At 34.9% G+C, this 21,170-nt stretch overlaps 1 protein-coding gene across 3 annotated transcripts in view; it reads left to right on the top strand.

Moving 5' to 3' along the window:
• EED (embryonic ectoderm development) overlaps window positions 1-20,304 on the top strand; it is a 33,832-nt gene extending 13,528 nt beyond the window's left edge. Inside the window, exons 6-13 of one of the 3 annotated variants that reach the window (XM_090265762.1) lie at window positions 745-826; window positions 4,144-4,235; window positions 5,950-6,083; window positions 8,622-8,727; window positions 9,853-9,927; window positions 16,893-17,051; window positions 17,795-17,868; window positions 18,505-20,304. In XM_090265762.1, the coding sequence (XP_090121888.1) occupies window positions 745-826; window positions 4,144-4,235; window positions 5,950-6,083; window positions 8,622-8,727; window positions 9,853-9,927; window positions 16,893-17,051; window positions 17,795-17,868; window positions 18,505-18,631 (849 nt within the window). In that variant the 3' untranslated portion in view covers window positions 18,632-20,304. The remainder of the gene's footprint in view (window positions 1-744; window positions 827-4,143; window positions 4,236-5,949; window positions 6,084-8,621; window positions 8,728-9,852; window positions 9,928-16,892; window positions 17,052-17,794; window positions 17,869-18,504) is intronic. The other 2 variants (XM_090265760.1, XM_090265761.1) reach the window with 2 other exon arrangements.
• The last annotated feature ends 866 nt before the right edge of the window (window positions 20,305-21,170 follow it).

The following is a 21,170-nucleotide window of genomic DNA, read 5'->3' as shown; positions in this document are numbered from 1 at the left end:
TCAAAGGTATTAATGCCTACAATTTCTAATTTGATTTGTACTTTGCTTGTTTCTTTTTACACATGTACTTTGCTTATTTCATCCTTAGACAAGTCTTTTAAGCCATTTAAAAATTTTTAAAAATTTTATTGATTGGAGAGAGAGGGAAGAATGTTGATTTGTTATTCTACTTATTTAGGCATTTATTGGTTGATTCTTGTATGTGCCCTGACCAGGGAGCGAACCTACAACCTAGGTAAATGTGATGACACTATACCGTCTGAGCTACCCGGCCAGGGCTATTCGCATTCTTCTCTTTACTTCTGCCGTGCCTTATTCTGAAAGGTTGTAAATGAACAATAATGGAAGAGTTAGTTCATTTTTCAGGGAACCCTACCTAGAATTGAAATGTTGGAAGTTGGTACTAAGTTTTTTCCTTATCATTTTAAAAGTTTTTTTACCTCAAGGACACAGTACAATTGCCTGAGAATCTTTTAAATCTTTATCTTGCCTCTGTTAATCCAATAAAGTAGATTATCTGCCAGTGGGACTTAAGTACTTTTTCCCCCTTCAATTTTGTTGGGTGATTTAATATGCCGCCAAGGTTGAGAACCACTCCTTTAAGTGAAAGTATTTTTCATTCTCTTAAGATTAATGAAAAACAATTTATAATTACTTTTCTTGGTACACATTTACTCACAGATTAAATATTTTACAATAGCATTATTTTTATATGAAAGTTGATACATTTTAAATTTATTGTAGCACTATGTTGGCCATGGAAATGCTATCAATGAGCTGAAATTCCACCCAAGAGATCCAAATCTTCTCCTGTCAGTCAGTAAAGGTAAGAGAAGGAATTTTTTTTTTTTTTTAAGGGACAAATGGTTTTAAGGGGAGAAAGCCATATTTAAAAATGATATATAGCCCTGGCTGGTGTGGCTCAGTGGATTGAGCACCAGCCTGTGAACCAAAGGGTTGCCAGTTTGATTCCCAGCACATACCTGGGTTGCAGGCCAGGTCCCTGGTTGGGGCATGTGAGAGGCAACCACACACTGATGTTTCTCTCCCTCTCTTTGTCTCTCCCTTCCCTGCTCTCTAAAAATAAAAATAAATAAAATCTTTAAAAAAAAAATTATAATGTTAAGTTTTACTAGAAAAAAAATCACAGGCTACATTAGCATCCCCAAGCCAAGAGATGAGAAAAGGAACCATGAAATGCACTGCTACATCAGATGAAAATAAAATTGGTACTGAGGATTAGTTATGTTACCCTCATTTACTATATTGCATTTTTAAGATAGATTTGCAACTGTCACTTTCTCCAGTAATATAATAACAAGTAATGCATCTGAAAATCCATGTTGCTTTTATATATATGTAAAAGCTTTTTTTTTTTTTTTAAATAAAGGGATCCCTATAGAATTTATTAAAAAGCCAAGTTAAGCAACATAAGCTCTTTGATATATTTTTTGTACTTTTTTTCTCTTTATATCAGCATTATAAGTTTATTCAGTTCAGACAGAATTTTTTTTTTTAAAGATTTTATTTATTTATTTTCAGAGAGAGGGGACGGGAGGGAGAAAGAGAGGAAGAGAAACATCAATGTGTGGTTGCCTTTTGTGTGCCCCGAGTTGGGGACCTGGCGAGCCACCCAGGCATGTGCCCTGACTGGGAATCGAACCAAGAGATCTTTTGGTTCACAGGCCAGTGCTCAATCCACTGAGCCACACCAGCCAGGGCCAGACAGGCTTCTTAATTTTTTCTGAGCTCTGAAATGATTTGGGTTGTTCTTGTTGCTACATTGTTTTTGATTGTACTTTCTCTTTCACTGCTAAATTATTACTCTAGTCAAGTTTTCTTTTTTTGTTTTTAATTATTGATTTAAAAAAGAGAGAAACATTTTGTTCCACTTATTTATGCATTCATCGGTTGATTCTTGTGTGTGCCCCAACCAGGGATTGAACCCACAACCTTGGCATATGAGACAACACTTAACTAACTGAGCTACTGGGCCAGGGCCTCAAGTTTATTTTCCAAAAAGCTTGTCAAACATATAACCCCTCCTTCCCAGTCTGCTCAAATTAAAATACGTATGATAATGTTCATTTTTGGAAATTGACACCTAAGAACTCATAACTTTTTAAATTTTTTATTCTTATTTATTTACTTAAGATTTTTAAAATTTATTTTAGGTAGAGGGGAAGGAGGAGAGAGAGAGAGAGGGAGAGAAACAGTAATGTGTGGTTGCCTCTTGTGTGCCCCCAACTAGGGACCTGGCCTGCAATCCAGGCATGTGCACTGACTGGGCATCAAACTGGTGACCGTTTGGTTCACAGGCCAGTGCTTAATCCACTGAGCCACACAAGCTAGGGCAGAACTGATAACTTTTAAAAAATATATTTTATTTATTTATTTTTAGAGAGAGGGTAAGGGAGGGAGAAACAGATGGAGAGAAACATCAACTGAGAAACATGGATCTACTGCCTCTTGCACACTGCCCTCAAACTAGACATGTGCCCTGACTAGGAATTGAACTGGCGACCTTTCGCTTTGCTATATGCAGAGTCACACTGCCAAGTGAGTCACACCAGTCAGGGCCTAATAACAGTAGTTGGGGTCAGGTGTTACTTTACAAGTGATAGAGGCCGTAATACCTCATTTGTTCTAAATACACCTTTAACTCTCCTCTTTCCCCATTGTGTCAGTAAGAGCATTTTTTAATCAAACAGCTTTTCAATTGAATAGGAATTTTGTTGTACACACAGCCATCACAAAAGTGAAAGAACAACCTCAGAATAGGAGAAACTATTTCCAAATCATATATCTAATAAGGACTCTTACTACATTTCAATGGTAAGAAGACATTTAAATTAAAAAATGGGTAAAAATTTGATTGACATCTTTCGAACAAACATACACAAATGGTCTGGTGAGCACATGAACAGCATTCATTATCTTATTAATCATTAGGGAACAAATCAAAATACAATGAGATACAACGTCATAGCTCCTAGGATGGTTATAACCAAAAAGACAGACAATAAAGTGTGTTGGCTAGGATGTGGAGATACCCCTCCTCCCAGTATTGCTGGTGGGAATGTAAAATGTAGCCATGCTGAAAAAGTCTGGCAGTTCCTCAGTTAAACATAAAATTAACCATTCCTGGGTATATGTGTGTACAACTGCCTACATGAAAACTTGTACAGAATTGGAATCAAATCATTTTTATGGCAACGTTAAGTTCCACTATTTACTAACATAATGTATTAGTGTAATATGTACAATATAATTAGTAATAAGTACATTGTAATTAGCATAATATGTTAATATTCATGACAGCATGAGCATTGTTATAGTTCAGCCTTTAGGTGGCATTTATATTATTGCTGTATATTTTTTGTTACTAATATTTAGTAGAAAAAGAGATTGCTTGAATTTGTTACAACTTTTTTTTTCTTACTATCAATATGCTTTATTTAGATTTGCAAGAAATAGAATACCAACTGTCATGTTATCAGTTCTTTGAGGCCTTTAGTAAAGAATTTTACTGTTTTGTTTTTTTTCTTTTAATTGAATTTATTGGAATGACGGTGGTTAACAAAATTACAGGTTTCAAGTGCACAATTACATTACACATATTCTGAACACTGTTGTGTGTTCACCACCACATAGTTATAATTTTTAAAAGGTCTGTAATACTGTAAAGTTGTCATGGTATATGTAGATTTCAACTCTGTTTTTGGATTTACTGTAGAAATCATAAATTTACTCAGTCCTCTTCAATTTGTAAATGGATATGGTGGAGGGCAAAGCTAATACCTTATTCTATGGCATAATGTAAAAACTTCTGTCAAATCCCCTTGTATTTTCTTATCTTAAAATATATCTCCATCAAATTAGGGTATTAGTTAAAGGAAATTAGTCTAATAAGTTAAAAATATTTTTAAGACCACAAACACTTCTTTTCTTGAAAGTTTGTGCTGATACTTAGCTAAATTTATATGTGCTATAAATATTTTAAGTGATATGGATTCCATTCATAGTCTTTACTGTGTATAAGTTAAGTCCAAACTTTTGTGATTTTTACTTCTTTAAAGAGGGTTTGAACGTCCACAGTAAATGAATGATAAAATTTACCTTAAATTTTTATGTCTACACTAGATCATGCTTTACGATTATGGAATATCCAAACGGACACACTGGTGGCAATATTTGGAGGTGTCGAAGGGCACAGAGATGAAGTTCTAAGTGCTGTAAGTTGAAAGCTGCAGGCAGTGACTTTCAGGTGCACATAGTTGTGAACAATTCCGCTGGCCCCTGCCAACTCTTCCCTTACATGAAAGCATAGGGTTTCTTTTCATATAACCTGCAGGCAGTCATTTTATTTACATGTGACATGTAAGGTTTTATCTTCTAGGTGAAGGAATAAAGTGAGTAACGCTCTTTGTGTTTTATCTGTACTCATGCACTTTGTGTTTTACCTGTATTTATGCACCAGTGCACATTATTTTAGCTTTACTTATGTTTCATTTATAGTTTACTCGTTTAGGAGCTTTACAGCTGTTCAGTTCTTTTACATTAGACCATAATTTGAATAATGTAGCATTTTAATTGAAGGTACCAAATATTCCTAGTTGACTGTTTATATGCTTTTGTGAAAATTAAACCTACCTGAAGATACCCTGCCAACTTGACCTCTAGAATTTGAAGTAGCATTCTTCATTTGGCTTTATATGTGAAAGAGCTGAGACTACCATTCTTTTTTTTAGATTTTATTTATTTTTAGAGAGAGGGGAAGGGAGGAAGTAAGGAGGAAGAGAAACATCAATGTGTAGTTCCCTCTCGCTTGTCGCCAACAGGGGACCTGGTCTGCAACTCAGGCATATGCCCTGACTGGAAATTGAACCAGTAACCCTTTGGTTCCCAGACTGGTGCTCAATCCACTGAGCCACACCAGCCAGAGTGAGACTACGATTCTTTATTAAGAATTTTAAATTAGTGCTACTGGTTCAAACATTGCCTTGTTGCTGTTGACAAGTGAGGTATTTAGGACAAGTAGCAGCAGCAAGATTTGTGAATTCATTGGTTAATAAAATTATATAGGTTTCAGGTGTACAATTCTGTAATACATCATCTGTATGTTGTGTGTTCACCATTGAAAGTCAAGTCTCCTTCCATCACCATATACTGTTCTTCGTTTGTTTTTTTGTTTCTTTTTTATTTCTTAAAACGAGAACAGGTGACAGTCTGTATTTCTCTATAACACAGAATTCACTGTTAGAAGGATAGATGTGTGAAATTTTCATTAGCACATGTACCGTGTGCTAAATTAAATAGCATACCTGTGCCACAGTGTCTTATCCATGAAATAAGGTGGAATAAGGTTGTTACAATAGATCATCTGTTAGCTGCCTATGAAAAATTTATAAATAACAGATGATAAACTTATTTTCTTTTTTAGATATTTTTAAAATGTCATTTAAAAGTGAACTCTTAAGATCAGTGTAACTGAAGTTTTTGACTTAGAAGTACAGATAAAATTTCAGTTGTTTAAAGACTTATTGTAGCTTCACAAGCAAATATTAGTTTCATTGCTTGATTAGGGTTGGACAAAGAAAAGAAATAAAACTACTCAGTTTTGTGTCATACCTTAGCATTCCATTTATCTTGAAAATGAAGCAAAGGAAATATTTTAAAGTTAATTGGAAGATGAAATGAAATCCAAACACTACTTTTTTTGCCTTTTGGTAATTGTATAAACTCATTTACTGTGGTGGTGACAACTCACTTAAAACTAAATCTTGAAAGCAGTAAAAAATCTTGTTTTATTTCCTAGATCGATTAAACCCAAAATGTTAGTGTTACGGTTTGAAATACAGTTTGCACAATGCTGTGCATCAGGTGAAAATTGAATAGTGTAATTAGAAAAATAAATAGTTAACTTAAGCTTTTTTGTTTTATATACAGGATTATGATCTTTTGGGTGAAAAAATAATGTCCTGTGGTATGGATCATTCTCTTAAACTTTGGAGGATAAATTCAAAGAGAATGATTAATGCAATTAAGGAATCTTACGATTATAACCCAAATAAAACTAACAGGTAACACTTGTGGTATTTAAAACAACTGTCTTTCTCATGCTGTTGAATATATTGAGTTTTACTTTTTCCAAAATTGTTATGTAAGTTCCCAGTACTGAATTGAGGAGCCCCTTTTAAAAATACTTTACATACCATAAATTCACTGATTTTTAATACAATGTGTTCATGGTTTGTTTTTCAAAATCCCCTTTAAATTGTGTTTTCTCTAACTTAGTAGCACATTTCATTTATTTTTATTTAGTTATGCATATGGTAGGCCTTTTAATTTATAAAAATTTTAAGCCTCCTAAAGTAATTGTGGAATAGAGCAAAGGACTCTTCAGAATGTTATTAGCATTACTTACTAGTCAACAGTATACAATTTAATTCAAGATAGTAAATCTTGTTTTTTAAATGGGGTTCTTAGCTTTAATTCATGTTAATTTAATGCTTCCCCTTGATTGCTGCTTATTTTATTAAATGGAGAAAATTCAAAAGTAGGAGCCTTGCTCCATGAGACTTAAGAGGTGGGAACTTCTGCTATTTTCTTTATATATCTGTACATTAATATATCTATATTTAATTACTATATATTTAATTTTTTTTAATTTGTTGATTTTTAGAGAGGGAGAGAGAAAGATTGATTTGTTGTTCTACTTAGTTATGCATTCATTGGCTAATTCTCGTATGTCCCCTGACCAGGGATCAAACCAGCAACCTTGATTTATTGGGATATGCTCTAACCAACTGAGCTACCCAGTACCCAGCCAGGGCCTTCTTAATATATTTTTGAAATGCTAACACTTTGACTATAACTGTCATATGTCTGTACGTTAACTTTGTTTGCATTTTTGTTTTTAGCAAAGAGCTAGAATCTTTCTGGTTACCAAGCCAGACTATTAATAGATTTTTGGTGGTTGAATTTGTAGCCATTAGTAAATGTTTCAATGCACTAACATATATCAAACCTCAGTGGCTTCTAAGGATTCATACAACTTTCAGATTTCTGTTTTAAAACACCAAGAGTTAATACAATATTAAATTTATGTTCTTACATTTTTTGGAACTCTAGTAGAATACATAGAAATTATATTTCACAGCTTACAGAAAATAACAGTGAGTTAACGTTGGTCTTCTTGAGAAGTTTAACCTTAGGTTATTAATATGTATTTGATTTAAAAACAACATAATTATTGCAGAGTTAAGAACTTACATCAGATCATTAGTAACATTTTAACGTTTTAATAAAGAAAAGATCCCAGTATTTGTATTAGAAGGGATGTTAGAAATGATTCAGCCCAGCATCATTTCTACATACGTGAGAAAAGTAAAGAGAGGACATGTGACACTCCCAACACATAACTAATTCATGACATATCAATCTTCTACAGTTATATCAGTACAAAAAATGAATCATCCACTAGATTAGAAATGTTGGGTATACTTTTAATTAACTATAGAATTGATAGCAACTTACAGTTTATGGTCTTCATGCAAAGCTTTTTTTCTTTTTTTCTTTTTTTTTTTTTGAGAGAGTGGGCGGGGGGAAGGGAGAGAGAAATACTGACTTGTTGTTGATTTTTGTTGATTCTTTTATGTGCCCTGACCGAGGAGCGAATCACAACCTTGGCATATCGATGCTTTAACCAACTGAGCTACCGGGCCAGGGCTTCACACAAACATCTTAAAGGGAAAAAAATGGCACCATACTTTTTTCTTCTAAATACAGGAAAAGTCCTAATTAATAAATGTCAAATTCCTGTCAGTAACCATTTTCAGAAATTGTTGTTCAAGACAGGACTCCCATGTAATCTTATTTTTAGCAGCCTTTGGAGTGATGTGTCATTGTTCCTAGAAAAATGACTATCTTTTGAAATAACCCAGATGTGTTGACTTTCATAGACTAATATTAAAGGATTGAGTCGGTATTTTCTATGAAAAATTTTCAGGTCTGTAACCAGATGTCTTTGCTTATCATCGGTTATGTAGCCAGAATTGATTAAATTTGGCCTATATACAGTACGTAGTAAGATAGAAAGCTGCAAATTTTTAAAAAGGTTTTATTTATTTATAGAGGGGTGAAAGGAGGGAGAAAGAGGGAGAGAAACATGATGTGTCAGAGAAGCAGAAATTGGTTGCCTCTTGCACACCCTCAACTGGGGACCCGGCCCGCAACCCAGGGATGTGCCCTGACTGGAAATCGAACCTGCGACTCTGGTCCACAGAGTGGCACTCAATCCACTGAGCCACATCAGCCAGGGGTGCAAATTAAAAATTTTTTTTCTCCATTACCATTTATCCCCTTTATACCTCAGAAGCTTTTATTTTTATAAATGAAATTTCAAAGAAGTTGAATTGACAGCTGATAATGGAATAAAGTATAGAAAGAAAAGTAGAATAAGACTTTAGTTCTGAATAAACAGCCAAGAAGGTATTCAGTTTTCTAGGAACAAAGAAAAATCAAGTCATATATTTTTCAAAATTTCATAAATCCAAAAATAAAAATTAGTGTAATTCTACTATACTTTTTTCTCTTAACTTTTGACATTTCCATTACAGGCCATTTATTTCTCAGAAAATTCACTTTCCTGACTTTTCTACCAGAGACATACATAGGAATTATGTTGATTGTGTGCGATGGTTAGGTGATTTGATACTTTCCAAGGTATGGTAACTGCTGTTAAGCTGTACTTCCATTGTTCGTGTGAGTTGGATCTTTTTTAGGGGAGCACGGTTTTTAATGCAGTTTGGTAAATTGGATGGCAGATGGAAAATTGCCTTTTTTTTTTTTTAAGTCTCATATTTTGATAGGGTTGGAAAGTTGCTGGCATAAAACATCCCAGTTATTATAATTTGTGCTCCAATAAAATGAAAAATGTTAATTTGTAAGATGATTGTTGTGATACCCAGTGTTACTGTAAAATAATCAATATTTAAAGCAAGTACTAGTAGGGTTTTTTTTATTTTATTTTTTTTTATGTTTGTCCATTTCTGTAAACTTTTACATCTTAACACAGACAGCTGGAGTTGGCTCATGGGCTGTAGTTTGCCAACCCCTTCTCTAGTATGTTGATATGTATATATTTATTTTTTGCTGATAATTTAGAAAGGTTGTTGGTGATGTCATCTGAACATTTAGGATTGTCAAATTTGAAGAAATTGCTATCCAGTTTCTTTTCTTGTGTGGATTTCAGGGCACTTCACATTTTCTTGGGCAGAGCCTTATTTATTTTTTTTCTTGACTTTGAAGATAGTTTTACTTTTTTTTTTTTTTTCTTTTTACCTTTTGATCTGAAATTAGATTCACAGGAAGTTTCAAAGAGTGTAGAGGGGCCCCATATTGCCCTTCCCCCGATGGTTATATAATTATAATACAATATCTAATCTAGGAAATTGACATTGTACAATGTGTGTGTCATTTTATTACATGTGATTTTGTCATGTTAAGAATGTTACAGCATGGGGCTTTTTAAGATTCCCCCCCCCCCGGCTCATTATAATGCCATCCAAGTTGTATGTATCAGTACTTCTCCCTTTTTATTCCTGAAGTAGTATTCCATGGTATGAGATGTACCACAGTTTATTTAGCCATTCATCTATTGTAGGACATTTTGGTCCTTTCCAGATTGGGGCTATTACAAATAAAGCTGCCAATGAACAATCATTTACAGGTTTTGTGTGGACTTACTTGTAAGTTTTCATTTCTCTGGGTTAAATGCCTAGAAGGGCAATTGCTGGGTCATGGTTAAGTTTGTTTAGTTTTTTAAGAAACTGCCAAACTATTTTCCAGAGTGGCCGTCCCATTTTACATTCCCACCAGAAATGTAAGAGAGCTCGAGTGTCTCGGAATCTTCGCCGGCATTTGGTATTGTCACTATTTTTTATTTTAGCTGTTCTGATAGGTGTGTAGTGATATCTCATCGTGGTCTTAATTTGCATTTCCCTGATGGCTAGTGATGTTGAACATCTTTCATGTGCTTATTTACCATCCATATATCCTTTTTGATGATGTCTCTTCATATCTTTCGCTCATTTTCTAATTGGATTGGTTTTTGTTTTTATTTTTACTGTTGAGTTTTGGGAATTCTTAATATACTCTAAATATGAATCCTGTGTCAGATATGTAGTTTGCAAATATTTTCTTCTAGGCTGTAGCTTGTCTTTTCATCCTCTTAACAAGGTCTTTTGCTGAGCACGTTTCTAATTTTGATGAAGTTCAATTTATTTAAAAAAAATTTTTTATGGATCATGCTTTTGGTGTTACGTTTAAATGCTCTTTACTAAGCCAAAGATCCTAAAGATTATCTCCTGTGTTTTCTTCAAAACATCTTATACTGTTATGTTTTGTATTAAATATATGATCCATTTTAAGTTAATTTTTGTATGAGGTTTAGGTAGTATATTTTTTACCTATAGATATCCAATTGTTTTAGCACCATTTATTGAAAGACTGTTCTTCCTCCTTTTAATTGCTTTCATACTTTATCAAAATTGTTTGGCCAAACTTGTGTGAGGCTGTTTCTGGTTTTTCTTTTTTATTCCAGTACTCCACCAGTACTACATACACAGTTTTGATTACTTTAGCTCTGTAATAACTCTTGGAATGGGTAGAATGATTTCTTCTATTTTATTATTCTTTTTCAAAATTATTTTATTCTAATTGCTTTGCCTTTCAATATAAATTTTAGAATAATCTTGTCTACATTTATTAAAATCTTGCAGGGGTTATTTTGGGGGAGGGAAGATTTTGATCAGAATTATGTTAAACCTATATGTTCAATTTGGTGGGGAATTAATATCTTTACTTTGCTTAGTCTTCTAATCCATGAACATGTGTTATCTCCATTTATTTAGGTCTTTGATTTTTATGATCAGCAGTTTGTAGTTTTTAGCATACAAGTTCTGTACCTGCTTTGTTAGGTGTAGACCTAAGTATTTCTCCTTTTTTGAATAATTATAAATGGTATTTGTTACTTCCATTCTGTGTTCGTTGTTACTATATATTAGTATAGTTGATTTTTGCATATTAATCATGAATCTTGTGGCCTCTAGGAGTTTTGTTGTTGTTAATTACTTGGGATTTTCTATATGGACTATCTTGTCATCTGCAAATGGACAGTTTTATATCTTCCTTTCTGATCGGGATGCTATTTATTTCTTTTTCTAGCCTTATAGCACTGGCATACTTCCAGTACTGTGTTGATAAGCAGTGTTAAGAGCAGACATCCTTGACTTATTTCTGATATTAAGGGGGAACGTTTAGTCTTTCACAGTTATGTTTATTAGCTATATGTTTTTTGTAGATATTCTCAATCAAGTTGAGAACTGTCCCCTTGTTAAGTTTTTGAGTTTTATGATCAATGGGTGTTGAATCTTATTTAAATGCTTCTTCTGCATCAGTTGATATGATCACATGGTTTTTTCTTTAGCCTGTTAATGCTGTAGATTTCATTGATTATTGATACTGCCTTGTATCCTTGGATTAAGTTTATTTGGTCATGCTGTATAATTATAAGTTGCTGAGTTCTCTTTGCTAATATTGTGTTAAAGAATTTTGTGCCTGTGTTCATAAGGTTATGATGGAGTTTTCTTTTATACTGTTTTTGTCTAGTTTTGGTATTGAGAATACTGGCTTCATAAAATGAATTGCAAATCTACACTTTGTTTTCTTGAAGAGATTATATGGAATTGGTGTTAAGTCTTTAAATGATTGATAGGATTCTCCAGTTAAATCATTTGGGCCTAGAAAATTTTGAGCAGGAGTTATAAAATCAAAAATTTAATTTCCTTAATAGTTAAAGGGCTATTCAAATGAACTATTTCATATTGGTGAGTTGTGGTAATCTTTTAAAAATCTCTTCTTTTATTTGCTGTGGGTATACTAGTAGTTTTGCTCTTTTACTAGTTTCTTAAGGTGGGAGCTTAGATTATTGCCTTTAGACTTTCTTAGGTTATTTAGTTGAGACTTTTCTAATGTTAGCATTTGGTGCTATGAATTTCTATCAGCACTGCTTTAGCTCTGTCTCACAAATTTTGACATGAAGTATGTTGTTTAGTTATTAGATGATCTTTATCTCTGTCGATTTTCTACTTATTTTATTATTAGAGATGGCTGTTGAAGTCTCCAGCTACAATAGTGGATTTTTCCCTTTCAGTTCTATGGTATCTTGTAGCTCTGTTGGTTGGTGCTTACACTTACTATTGCTCTGTCTTGGTGGCCTGACCCTTTTATCATTATGTAAAGTATATCTTAGTCATTTTTACTTTCTTTTGATTAATGTTTGCATGGTATATCCTTTTCCATCTTTTTACTTTTAATGTACACATATCATTATATCTAAAGTGAGTTTCTTATAGTCATTGTATAGTTGGTTCATGTTTTTTTAATCCACACTGTAACTTTTAGTTGCTATATTTAGACCATTTATAGTTGAGCTTTAACATATCAATGATTACATTGTCTGCCATTTATTTTTTTTTAATTATTAATTTATCTGGGTTTTTTCTCCTAACTTACTGTAGGTTATGTGAACATATTTTAGAATTTCTTTATTTGCCTGTAGTATTTTTTAGTATATTTCTTTGTTTAGCTCGTTCAGTGTTGGCCCTGGATGTTACTACATATATGATATATATATGTGGTACATATATTTGACCACTGAACAACATGGTGGTTTAGAGCACGCCAACCCCCACACAAGTTTGCCTTTTGCATATATTCCCAATTGCAGATAAAAAAATAACAACTGCCCCCATCCATGTGTTGGTGGATCTGCACAGTTCAAAACCCCTGTTGTTCAAGGGTCACCTTTATATCAGTCTACTTTGTGTCAGTAATTTACCCCTTCAAGTGAGGTGTGGAAACCTTACTTTTCACTACTTCACTTTGTCTTCTATTTATATAATTGTCTTACCTACTTCCTTTAAAATGAAGAACTACATCTAATAGTATTAGTTTTTGCTTCTGCCATCAAATGTAACTTAAGATCCTAAGAGGAAAATGTGTATATTGTATTGCCTCATTTTGCTTTTTTTGTTCTTCCGTTCTGATTTTTGATGTTTCAAGGTCCCTTATATCATTTCCTTCATGTCCATAAAATTTCCTGGAGCCATTCTTTTAGGGTAGGTCTGCTGGTGACAAATTCTCATAATTTTTCATAGTTTAAGAATGTCTTCATTTGTCCTTCATTCCTTAAAGGTTTACTTACTGTATATAGGATTTTGTGTTGCAGCTCTTCTCTTGAACATTTAAAAAAATGTTGTGCCCCTCTTTCGTGTCTCCATAGTTTCTAATGAGAAATCTGCCATCACTGAAATTGTTCTTTCTGTCTTAACTGCTTTCAGGATTTCTTTCTTTGTATTTAGTTTTTTATAAGTTTGACTGTGATGTGTCTTAATACAGATTTCTTTGAGTTGATCTTTTTGGGGTTCACTGAACTTCTTGAATGTATAGTAGGTTTATGTCTTGTGGTTTATAAATTGCTCATTGAAGCATTTTTGTGATAGCTGCTTTAAAATCCTTGTTTGATAGTTCATTAAAGTTGATATTTTCATGTTTCTTTTTATTGATTGATTTTGAGAGTACATTTATTAAAGCTGGGGACAGTGAAACAAGGGAAGGCGTTGGGTAGAAGAAACAACGGGGGAGGGCTCAGGCAGGGATGCTTTGGCTCTCCAGAAACACTATAGGAAAGAAGTTCGCCAAGGGGGGCTGCTGTTGACTCACCAAAAAGTCAGAGAAAAGGCGCCTTGGAGACAAGTTCATGGGTTTTCTTGCTTGCTGTTCCCCTGGTTGCAAATCCAATGGGGGTCCTCAGAGTTAAAAAACCAAAAACATGTCTGAGAGAAGAGCTTGTACACACTCCATGGAGGGCACTGAGATTTCTGGGTTTTGGTTTGTGATTTTTTTATTAAGATCTGGATCTTTGGGGTATTATGTTAGGAACTCTGGATCTTATTTAGATCCACAGCAGGCTTCCTCTGATAAATTTTCAGCTGGGGAAGAGGAGCAATGCCTCATGATTGACACGTAGCAAGGAGTTCAGGTTCCCCACTCTGTCGGCTTGGCGATGGTGTTTCATTATTTCTGGAGAGGGAGTTCAGGCTTTCCATTGCACCTCAGGTGACACTACCCTAGCAGAGGGACTGATGGGACTCATTACTGCTTCTCCAGTGTCCTCCACTGACACTGCAGGTGTAGGTGGTTGTCTCTTCTAGGCCTCCTCTGATACCACCCCAGCCAAAGAGAAGGAGGAGTCACCTCATTACCATGAAGGGTAGAAGGAGTCAGAGTTATCATGTACCAGTATGTTTAGTTACCACCTGAGAACGGATTCCCACTGGGCCTTTGCTGGTTCATATGCGGACAGGTCCACCATTTTTTCTGTGGTATTGGGCTATAGTAGAGCTTTTGTCTGAAAATACTCTTCTTGCTAGATTGTCATTTTCTGTTCTCTTACAGAGAGCAGACTTTTGCGGGTGGAGGGTTGGCTTTGTTTGTTTATTTGTTTGCCTTCACCTGTTAGAATTGTTGAGTTGCTGACTTTTCTAGCATCTAGCCTGAGATACATAAATGTTGGGAAAGAAAACCAGGGAACTGTTTCCTGCATGCTCCAGGATTCCTAATCAGTCTGCCTCCTCTCTACCTTTCAGACTTTTAAGTTGTACTTAGTGGGACAAAGAGAGAAAAGTATATTTATTCTGTCATTTTAGAAGTAAAAAGGCAGTAAAATTTCTGCTCTTGGAACTTAATCAGATGATAGGAAAGGATTTCTGCATTTTAGGTGGGAAGCTAAATAAACTGATGAACTATTCATTGGCCAAAAAGTCTTACATTTTTTCCATAAAATAAAAGGTAACTTTTTTTCATTTCCACCAATAACTTTATTGATTTGGAATTTTTGATTATGTTGGCTATCTCCCACTATTGGCTTTCTGTCAGTAGAGGCCAGGGGTGCTGCTAAATATCTTCCAATGCATAAGACAGCCCCACAGCAAAGAATTACTTGGCCAAAATGTCAGTAGTACCAAGAAACTTGGCAAACCAACTCTGATACATTCATTTAGTCACCTTCTCCATACACTGCACAAATCTTTGTGTGTGTGCGCTTCAGTTGCATTTTTATCTTTCTTGAATTAATAAAGTATGATATATTACACTGAAAATGTTATTTTCTTCCATCTTCAATATTAAAATGGCTGCACAAAAATTCACCAATTATGGCTTTTTTATATGCATGCTGATATGACAGCTGTCACAATACAGTCTAACAAAATTGTTTCAAATAAAGTTACAACTAAGCAGTATTAGAATCATCGTAAGGAAAAAAAGTAACTGACTTCTTGGCCAACCCAATATATGATATTGGTGGTCTCAAATCTGGCTCTGCATTGGATTCATTAGGAGAACACTGTAAAAATAGATTCCTAGACCCTACCCCACAGATTCTAAATCTGGCACAAGGACCTAGGAATGGGTAATTTTTAAAAGCTCTCTAGGTGATTTCAGGTGCACCCATCCATTCATGTGGATAAATGCTTTTTACCTCCCTGTGCTTTAGTTTTCCATGTGGGGACTCTATTAGGATCCTTTACCAGTGTAGTCAGGAAGAAGCACTTGGACAGCTATTCTACACTCTGTTTCAGCCTCCTATCTCAGATTCTGACTTTGTAGGGCTGGGGCAAGATGAATTGAGAAAATGACAGGCTACCAATTCAGTCATGTACTTGGTTAAGAGTATTCAGACCAAGTGATGATGTCTAAGGGACTTAGAGTAAGGAGCTTGTAAATATATAGCCCTGGGGTTTTATATAATCTAAAAAAGGCAGAGAAGAAGAAAAGCATGTTGCCCTAACCCTAATCTTCCTCTGGCCCAACTGTTCAACCGTTTAAATGCCAGTCAACACAGGGTTGCCATATGTGATTGTGTGGGCTGTTTCCTGTGAAATGTCAGGAGGCAGTCTTCACCTACACCAGGAATTTTTAGTTCTGGCACCCAGTGAGGTACTTGGTAAGGTGTTCGGCATCTCTGGCCTGTATGCAGTAGAGGCCAGAGATGTTGCCAAATGTCCCTTAACTGGCAAGCTTTGGACTTAAACAGTAATCTGAGTGGTGCCCACAGTATTGCAAATTTTCTTCCATTGTATTGTCTGCCACTTGCTGCTTAAGGTACAGTGTGTGCAAAGATTAGAAATTAAAGATGATAGGGGAGGTGTAGCTTAGCCTGTATCAATCCCATCCCCATATCAGTGTCTTAATGTTAAACCAATGCTTTTATGTCTTCTGTATAATCTGATCTCTAAGGCCCTTTCTTCATTTGCTTTCCTGTTCAGCACCTATCATGTGCATGGACATTGGGGATGAAGGATTAATAGTTAACCAGATAAAGGGAACCACGTGGGGTTAGAAGTAAAGTGAGTAGCTGGTTAGGGAAAGATGAAACTAATGAAGCAAGCAGGAGCCATATAGAAGAGCCATGTATTTTAATACAGTGTTTGTCATTTTACCTTTGCTGTAAAACACTTCAAGTCTCTGGATGCTGCATTTGGTTTGGTTTGGAAGAGAAATTGTGACTTCCAAAATGGTAGCCTCCAGACAATGAAATGCTTTTGTATTAACAAAAATCTGTTGGTAATCAGACTTTTTGTCCTCAAATATGGACATTGACTCTGTAAATATAAATGAATGTATATCACTATACTTAGTAGATGGATAACCAAATTATATGAGCTGTTGATTCTAAAATGATAATAGAGAAAAGGCTTTGTTTTAATATTTGTAATTTAGTTCTACAAATAATATTTTTCCCTCTCACCTCTCTTCTTTTAAAGTCTTGTGAAAACGCCATTGTGTGCTGGAAACCTGGCAAAATGGAAGATGATATAGATAAAATTAGGCCCAGTGAGTCTAATGTGACTATACTTGGGCGATTTGATTACAGCCAGTGTGACATTTGGTACATGAGGTTTTCTATGGATTTCTGGCAAAAGGTAGCAACATTTTTTCATTTTGAAATTATTTGACTTATAGCCATGGTAATTTTAGTTTTCTCTGTTATGCATCTGTATTGTTTCCTTTAAGAATCTACCTTGGTTTTTTGTATTAATTGCTTGGGCCTTTGATGTAATTCTGCCCTTGTGATGCTGGATACCATCTGCAGTGCTTATTATGAATTAAACTCACAGATGTCAGTGGTGGCAGTTAGGTGTTTATTTTCTACAACATCTGTTACTAAGGTTTCATGTTTAGTGATTAGAATTAATACTTTTATGTGTTTTTTTCCCCCAGAAAAACGTAAAAAATAAAAATCCCAACATGGGAAAGAGAGACAAAATACTAGTTATCTAAAATTTTAAAGAAATTTGGTGTTAGGATTTTGTGACAATGAATTTACCTGGGTATTTATAAGAAAGCTTTTGCTATAGCTTTCTTATAGCTTTTGCTGTAGATCTTTAAGGCAGAAAAAAAGAATACATGTGTATAGTATAAATTGTAAAGCCCCTTCATATATTTGCAGCATACTTTCTTGTTTACTCAAGATACCTCTGTGAAGCATTAGTTGCTCTCATCCCCATTTACAAATCAGAAATATAAAATACAAAGAAGTAATTGAGCATAACCAGAGGCTAGATGAGGCTTTCCCAAAATAAGAAAGATGTCATAGGATTGCTTGAAATCCTAAAGCTTAATTTAATTTTAACTATTTGGTGTTTTTAAAAATATGTTTATACAGATGCTTGCATTGGGCAATCAGGTTGGCAAACTTTATGTTTGGGATTTAGAAGTAGAAGATCCTCATAAAGCCAAGTAAGTATTTAGAAATTTCTATTTATAATTTTTGTCTCCATATTCATAATGTTATGCCAGATATAGAGGAAGTAATTTATACTTATACCATCTTTAAATCATTTGTAGCATTTATATATCAGAGTATTTTAAAGTATTTCTTTTTTATTCTTTGATCTATTTTTATGAGTACCTTGATAACAAGTTATTTCTTTTTATATAAGTTATATGGTGCCTCTTGAACTTAAAATATATCCAAATTTGCCCTGGCTGGTGTGGCTCAGTGGATTGAGTGCCGGCCTGCAAACCAAAGTGTTTTCCAGTTCGATTCCCAGTCTGGGCACATGCCTGGGTTGTGGGACAGGTCCCCAGTTGGGGGCATGCGAGAGGCAACCACACACTGATGTTTCTCTCCCTCTCTTTCTCCCTCCCTTCCCCTCTCTCTAAATATAAATAAATAAAATATTTTTAAAAATAAAATAAATAAAATTACCCAAATCTTATGAAATTTGAGATTGAGATCTTTGTGAAGTATATTCTGGTTTCAGATGCTTTCTGTATAATTTGGAACATTATTCATTTTCTGATTTATTAAGTCAGATACTGACAACATTATGTATGTATGGTATTTACCCTGTTGTCATGTTTTCTGTCTAGGTGTACAACACTGACTCATCAGAAATGTGCTGCTGCAATTCGACAAACCAGTTTTAGCAGGGATAGCAGCATTCTTATTGCTGTTTGTGATGATGCCAGTATTTGGCGATGGGACCGACTTCGATAAAATGCTTCTCCTAATCAAATTAGTGTTTTCTGTGTACAATAGAATTAATGTATCTTGCTAGTAAGGGCACATAGAGCATTTAGAAGTTGTCTTTCAGCATTCAATCAGGCTGAGCTGAATGTAGTGATGTTTACATTGTTTACACTCTTTGTACTGTCTCCTGCTCAGACTCTACTGCTTTTAATAAAAATTTATTTTTATAAAGCCATGTGTTTAGTTTATTTTCATTGTGATGAAGAGAAATGTTTAATAAAATCATGCCTTATATTTTTGTAATGATCATTTTTTGTAGTTTGCTTAACTGGAGAAACCTATACTGTATAAAGTAATAATAAGTAATTATGTTTAAAATTTTATGGACTTGTAACAGTAATGTTTTAATAACCTATCTTTACAGTTCAAAATATTGTGTTCAATTTGCAACTTGGCCATTAGTAATCTTAGTGGAAATAGTATCTTTAGAGCATGGGCATGCAGGACATAGAAGCTTAAACTTAGTGGGTTGAAAAATCAAGAAATAGGAAGTATGTTCGTACAGTGAGTTACTACTCCCTTTTCTGGGAGAGTATTTATTGATTAAGAGAAATAAATAGATTGAAGAGGTCATAGGGTTGAGAATAGTTGGTTATTTTGTCCCAAATATAGGGTGTTTTGCTTATTTGTGGACAAGAAACAGCAAGAATGAAATTGAGATATAAAAGTCCAGAAAAATCCCAAATGTTAGGACCAAGATGACATGTGGAGGGGCTAACCTGAAGCAGAGGGAATCAAGGAAGCCTGGGTGATCATAAAGATAAATAGGTAAAATGAAGGGAGACAAGTTAACATACAAAAAACTGAATTTTGTCAGTTTTTAAGAATCATGAGCGTTTTTCTATAAATCTTTTTGTACCATTATTTAATACCTTTCTGGATATGTTAATTGCTTAGTACACAAGTCTTTGTGTACCTCTGATTATTTTCTTAGGTTCATTTGTCAGAGTAAGTTACTGAAAGTGTGTTTTTGCCCTGGTCCCTGTGGCTTGGTTGGAGAATTGTCCTGGAGCCAAACAGGAGGCAACCCATCAATGCTTATCTTTCTCATTAATGTTTCTCTCCCTTCCTCTAAAAGCAATGAAAAAATGCCCTTGAGTGAGGATTTTTTTTAAATGTATTTTTATTAAGGTTGTACCAATTCACTTGCTCCAACACTATGTTAGTGCCCATTTCAGTTTGTTTTTTAGTTTCTCTGTAGATCAGAGGTCAACAAACTTTCTGTAAAGAGCCAGATAGTTAATATTAGGTTTTGTGAGCCATACAGTCTGTGTCACATCAATTCAACTCTGCTACTACAGCGTGAAAGCAGCCACAACATGTAAAGGAATGGGTCTAGCTATGTTCCAGTAAAACAAATTATGTAAACATGGATACTAGCTATTAAAGAACCCTTAAGGAAGCCCTAAAATTGCTGAAACTTTAGGTCAACCAAATAGCACACAACCAGTGGTCAAATAGACAAGCTCCTCTGACAGTTGAAGCAACAGAGACCACCAGAGACTTCAGGTTTTGGAATTATTGGAGAATATAAGAGCGCTACTGGTAAGTTCTCCCACTGGGATGTAGGATATATGAGGGTGTAGTTTGTTTTGTTTCATTGACTCCAGCACCTAGAACGTTGCCTTGCACATAGGTGCTCAATATTTGTTGAATGAATGAAACACAACATGGCAATTACAAAAATGAGCAAGCATTAAGAGGCTACCAAAATTGACAAGTACTTAACAACTTTTAGAAGTGAAAAATGCAATTGTTTAAATAAACTCAGGATTGGTCATAGTTGATTAGATACAGTGAATAAAGAGTGAACTGGAAGAGATCCTAAGAATTGAATGCGACATTGAGAACCAAGTGGAGGATATGAGATTTTAGAAATATAGAGGGTAAGATGAAAAGGTCTAATGATAACATTGGAGAATTGGGAAATAAATCAATATTGTAGAATTATTTAACTTGCTACCAGGATAACTAAGAATGCCGTGTGGCATGTATGATAGAACTAGGGGATGGTTGGTGGTTCTGGCATCCTATGTCTCCTCCCACCTTCCATTGCAGTCATAGCCACTAATGTGCCACTCAATTCAGTCTCTACCAAGCTCAGAACTTCACCACTTCACCCTGATGTGTATCATGTCCTGAGGTAAAGCTTCCACAGTGAAAGTCTACCACCACCAGTATTCCTGTGTTTTGATAAGCTAAGTGTTTTCTATTTAATTCTATATCATGGAGCCCATTCTTCCTGGATTACAGTTGCACTTTGGATAGTGAGGACACTTTAAGATTTTATTTACAGAGAGAAAGGGAGAGAAACATCAATGTGTGGTTGCCTCTCTTATCCCCAGCTGGGGACCTGGCCTGCAACACAGGCATGTGCTCTGACTGGGAATTGAACCGGTGACCCTTATGTTAGCAGGGTGGTGCTCAGTCCACTGAGCCACACCAGCCAGGGCTGAGGGGACTTTTGAAAATGCATAGTTAGCCCCACTGGGACCTCCAACCCAAA

The sequence above is a fragment of the Furipterus horrens genome, unplaced genomic scaffold (assembly GCF_987537825.1).
Source record: "Furipterus horrens unplaced genomic scaffold, mFurHor1.1.pri manual_scaffold_2, whole genome shotgun sequence".
Taxonomy (NCBI): domain Eukaryota; kingdom Metazoa; phylum Chordata; class Mammalia; order Chiroptera; family Furipteridae; genus Furipterus; species Furipterus horrens.
Note: the sequence above shows the minus strand (reverse complement) of the source record. Positions and strands in the feature narration are given on the sequence as shown.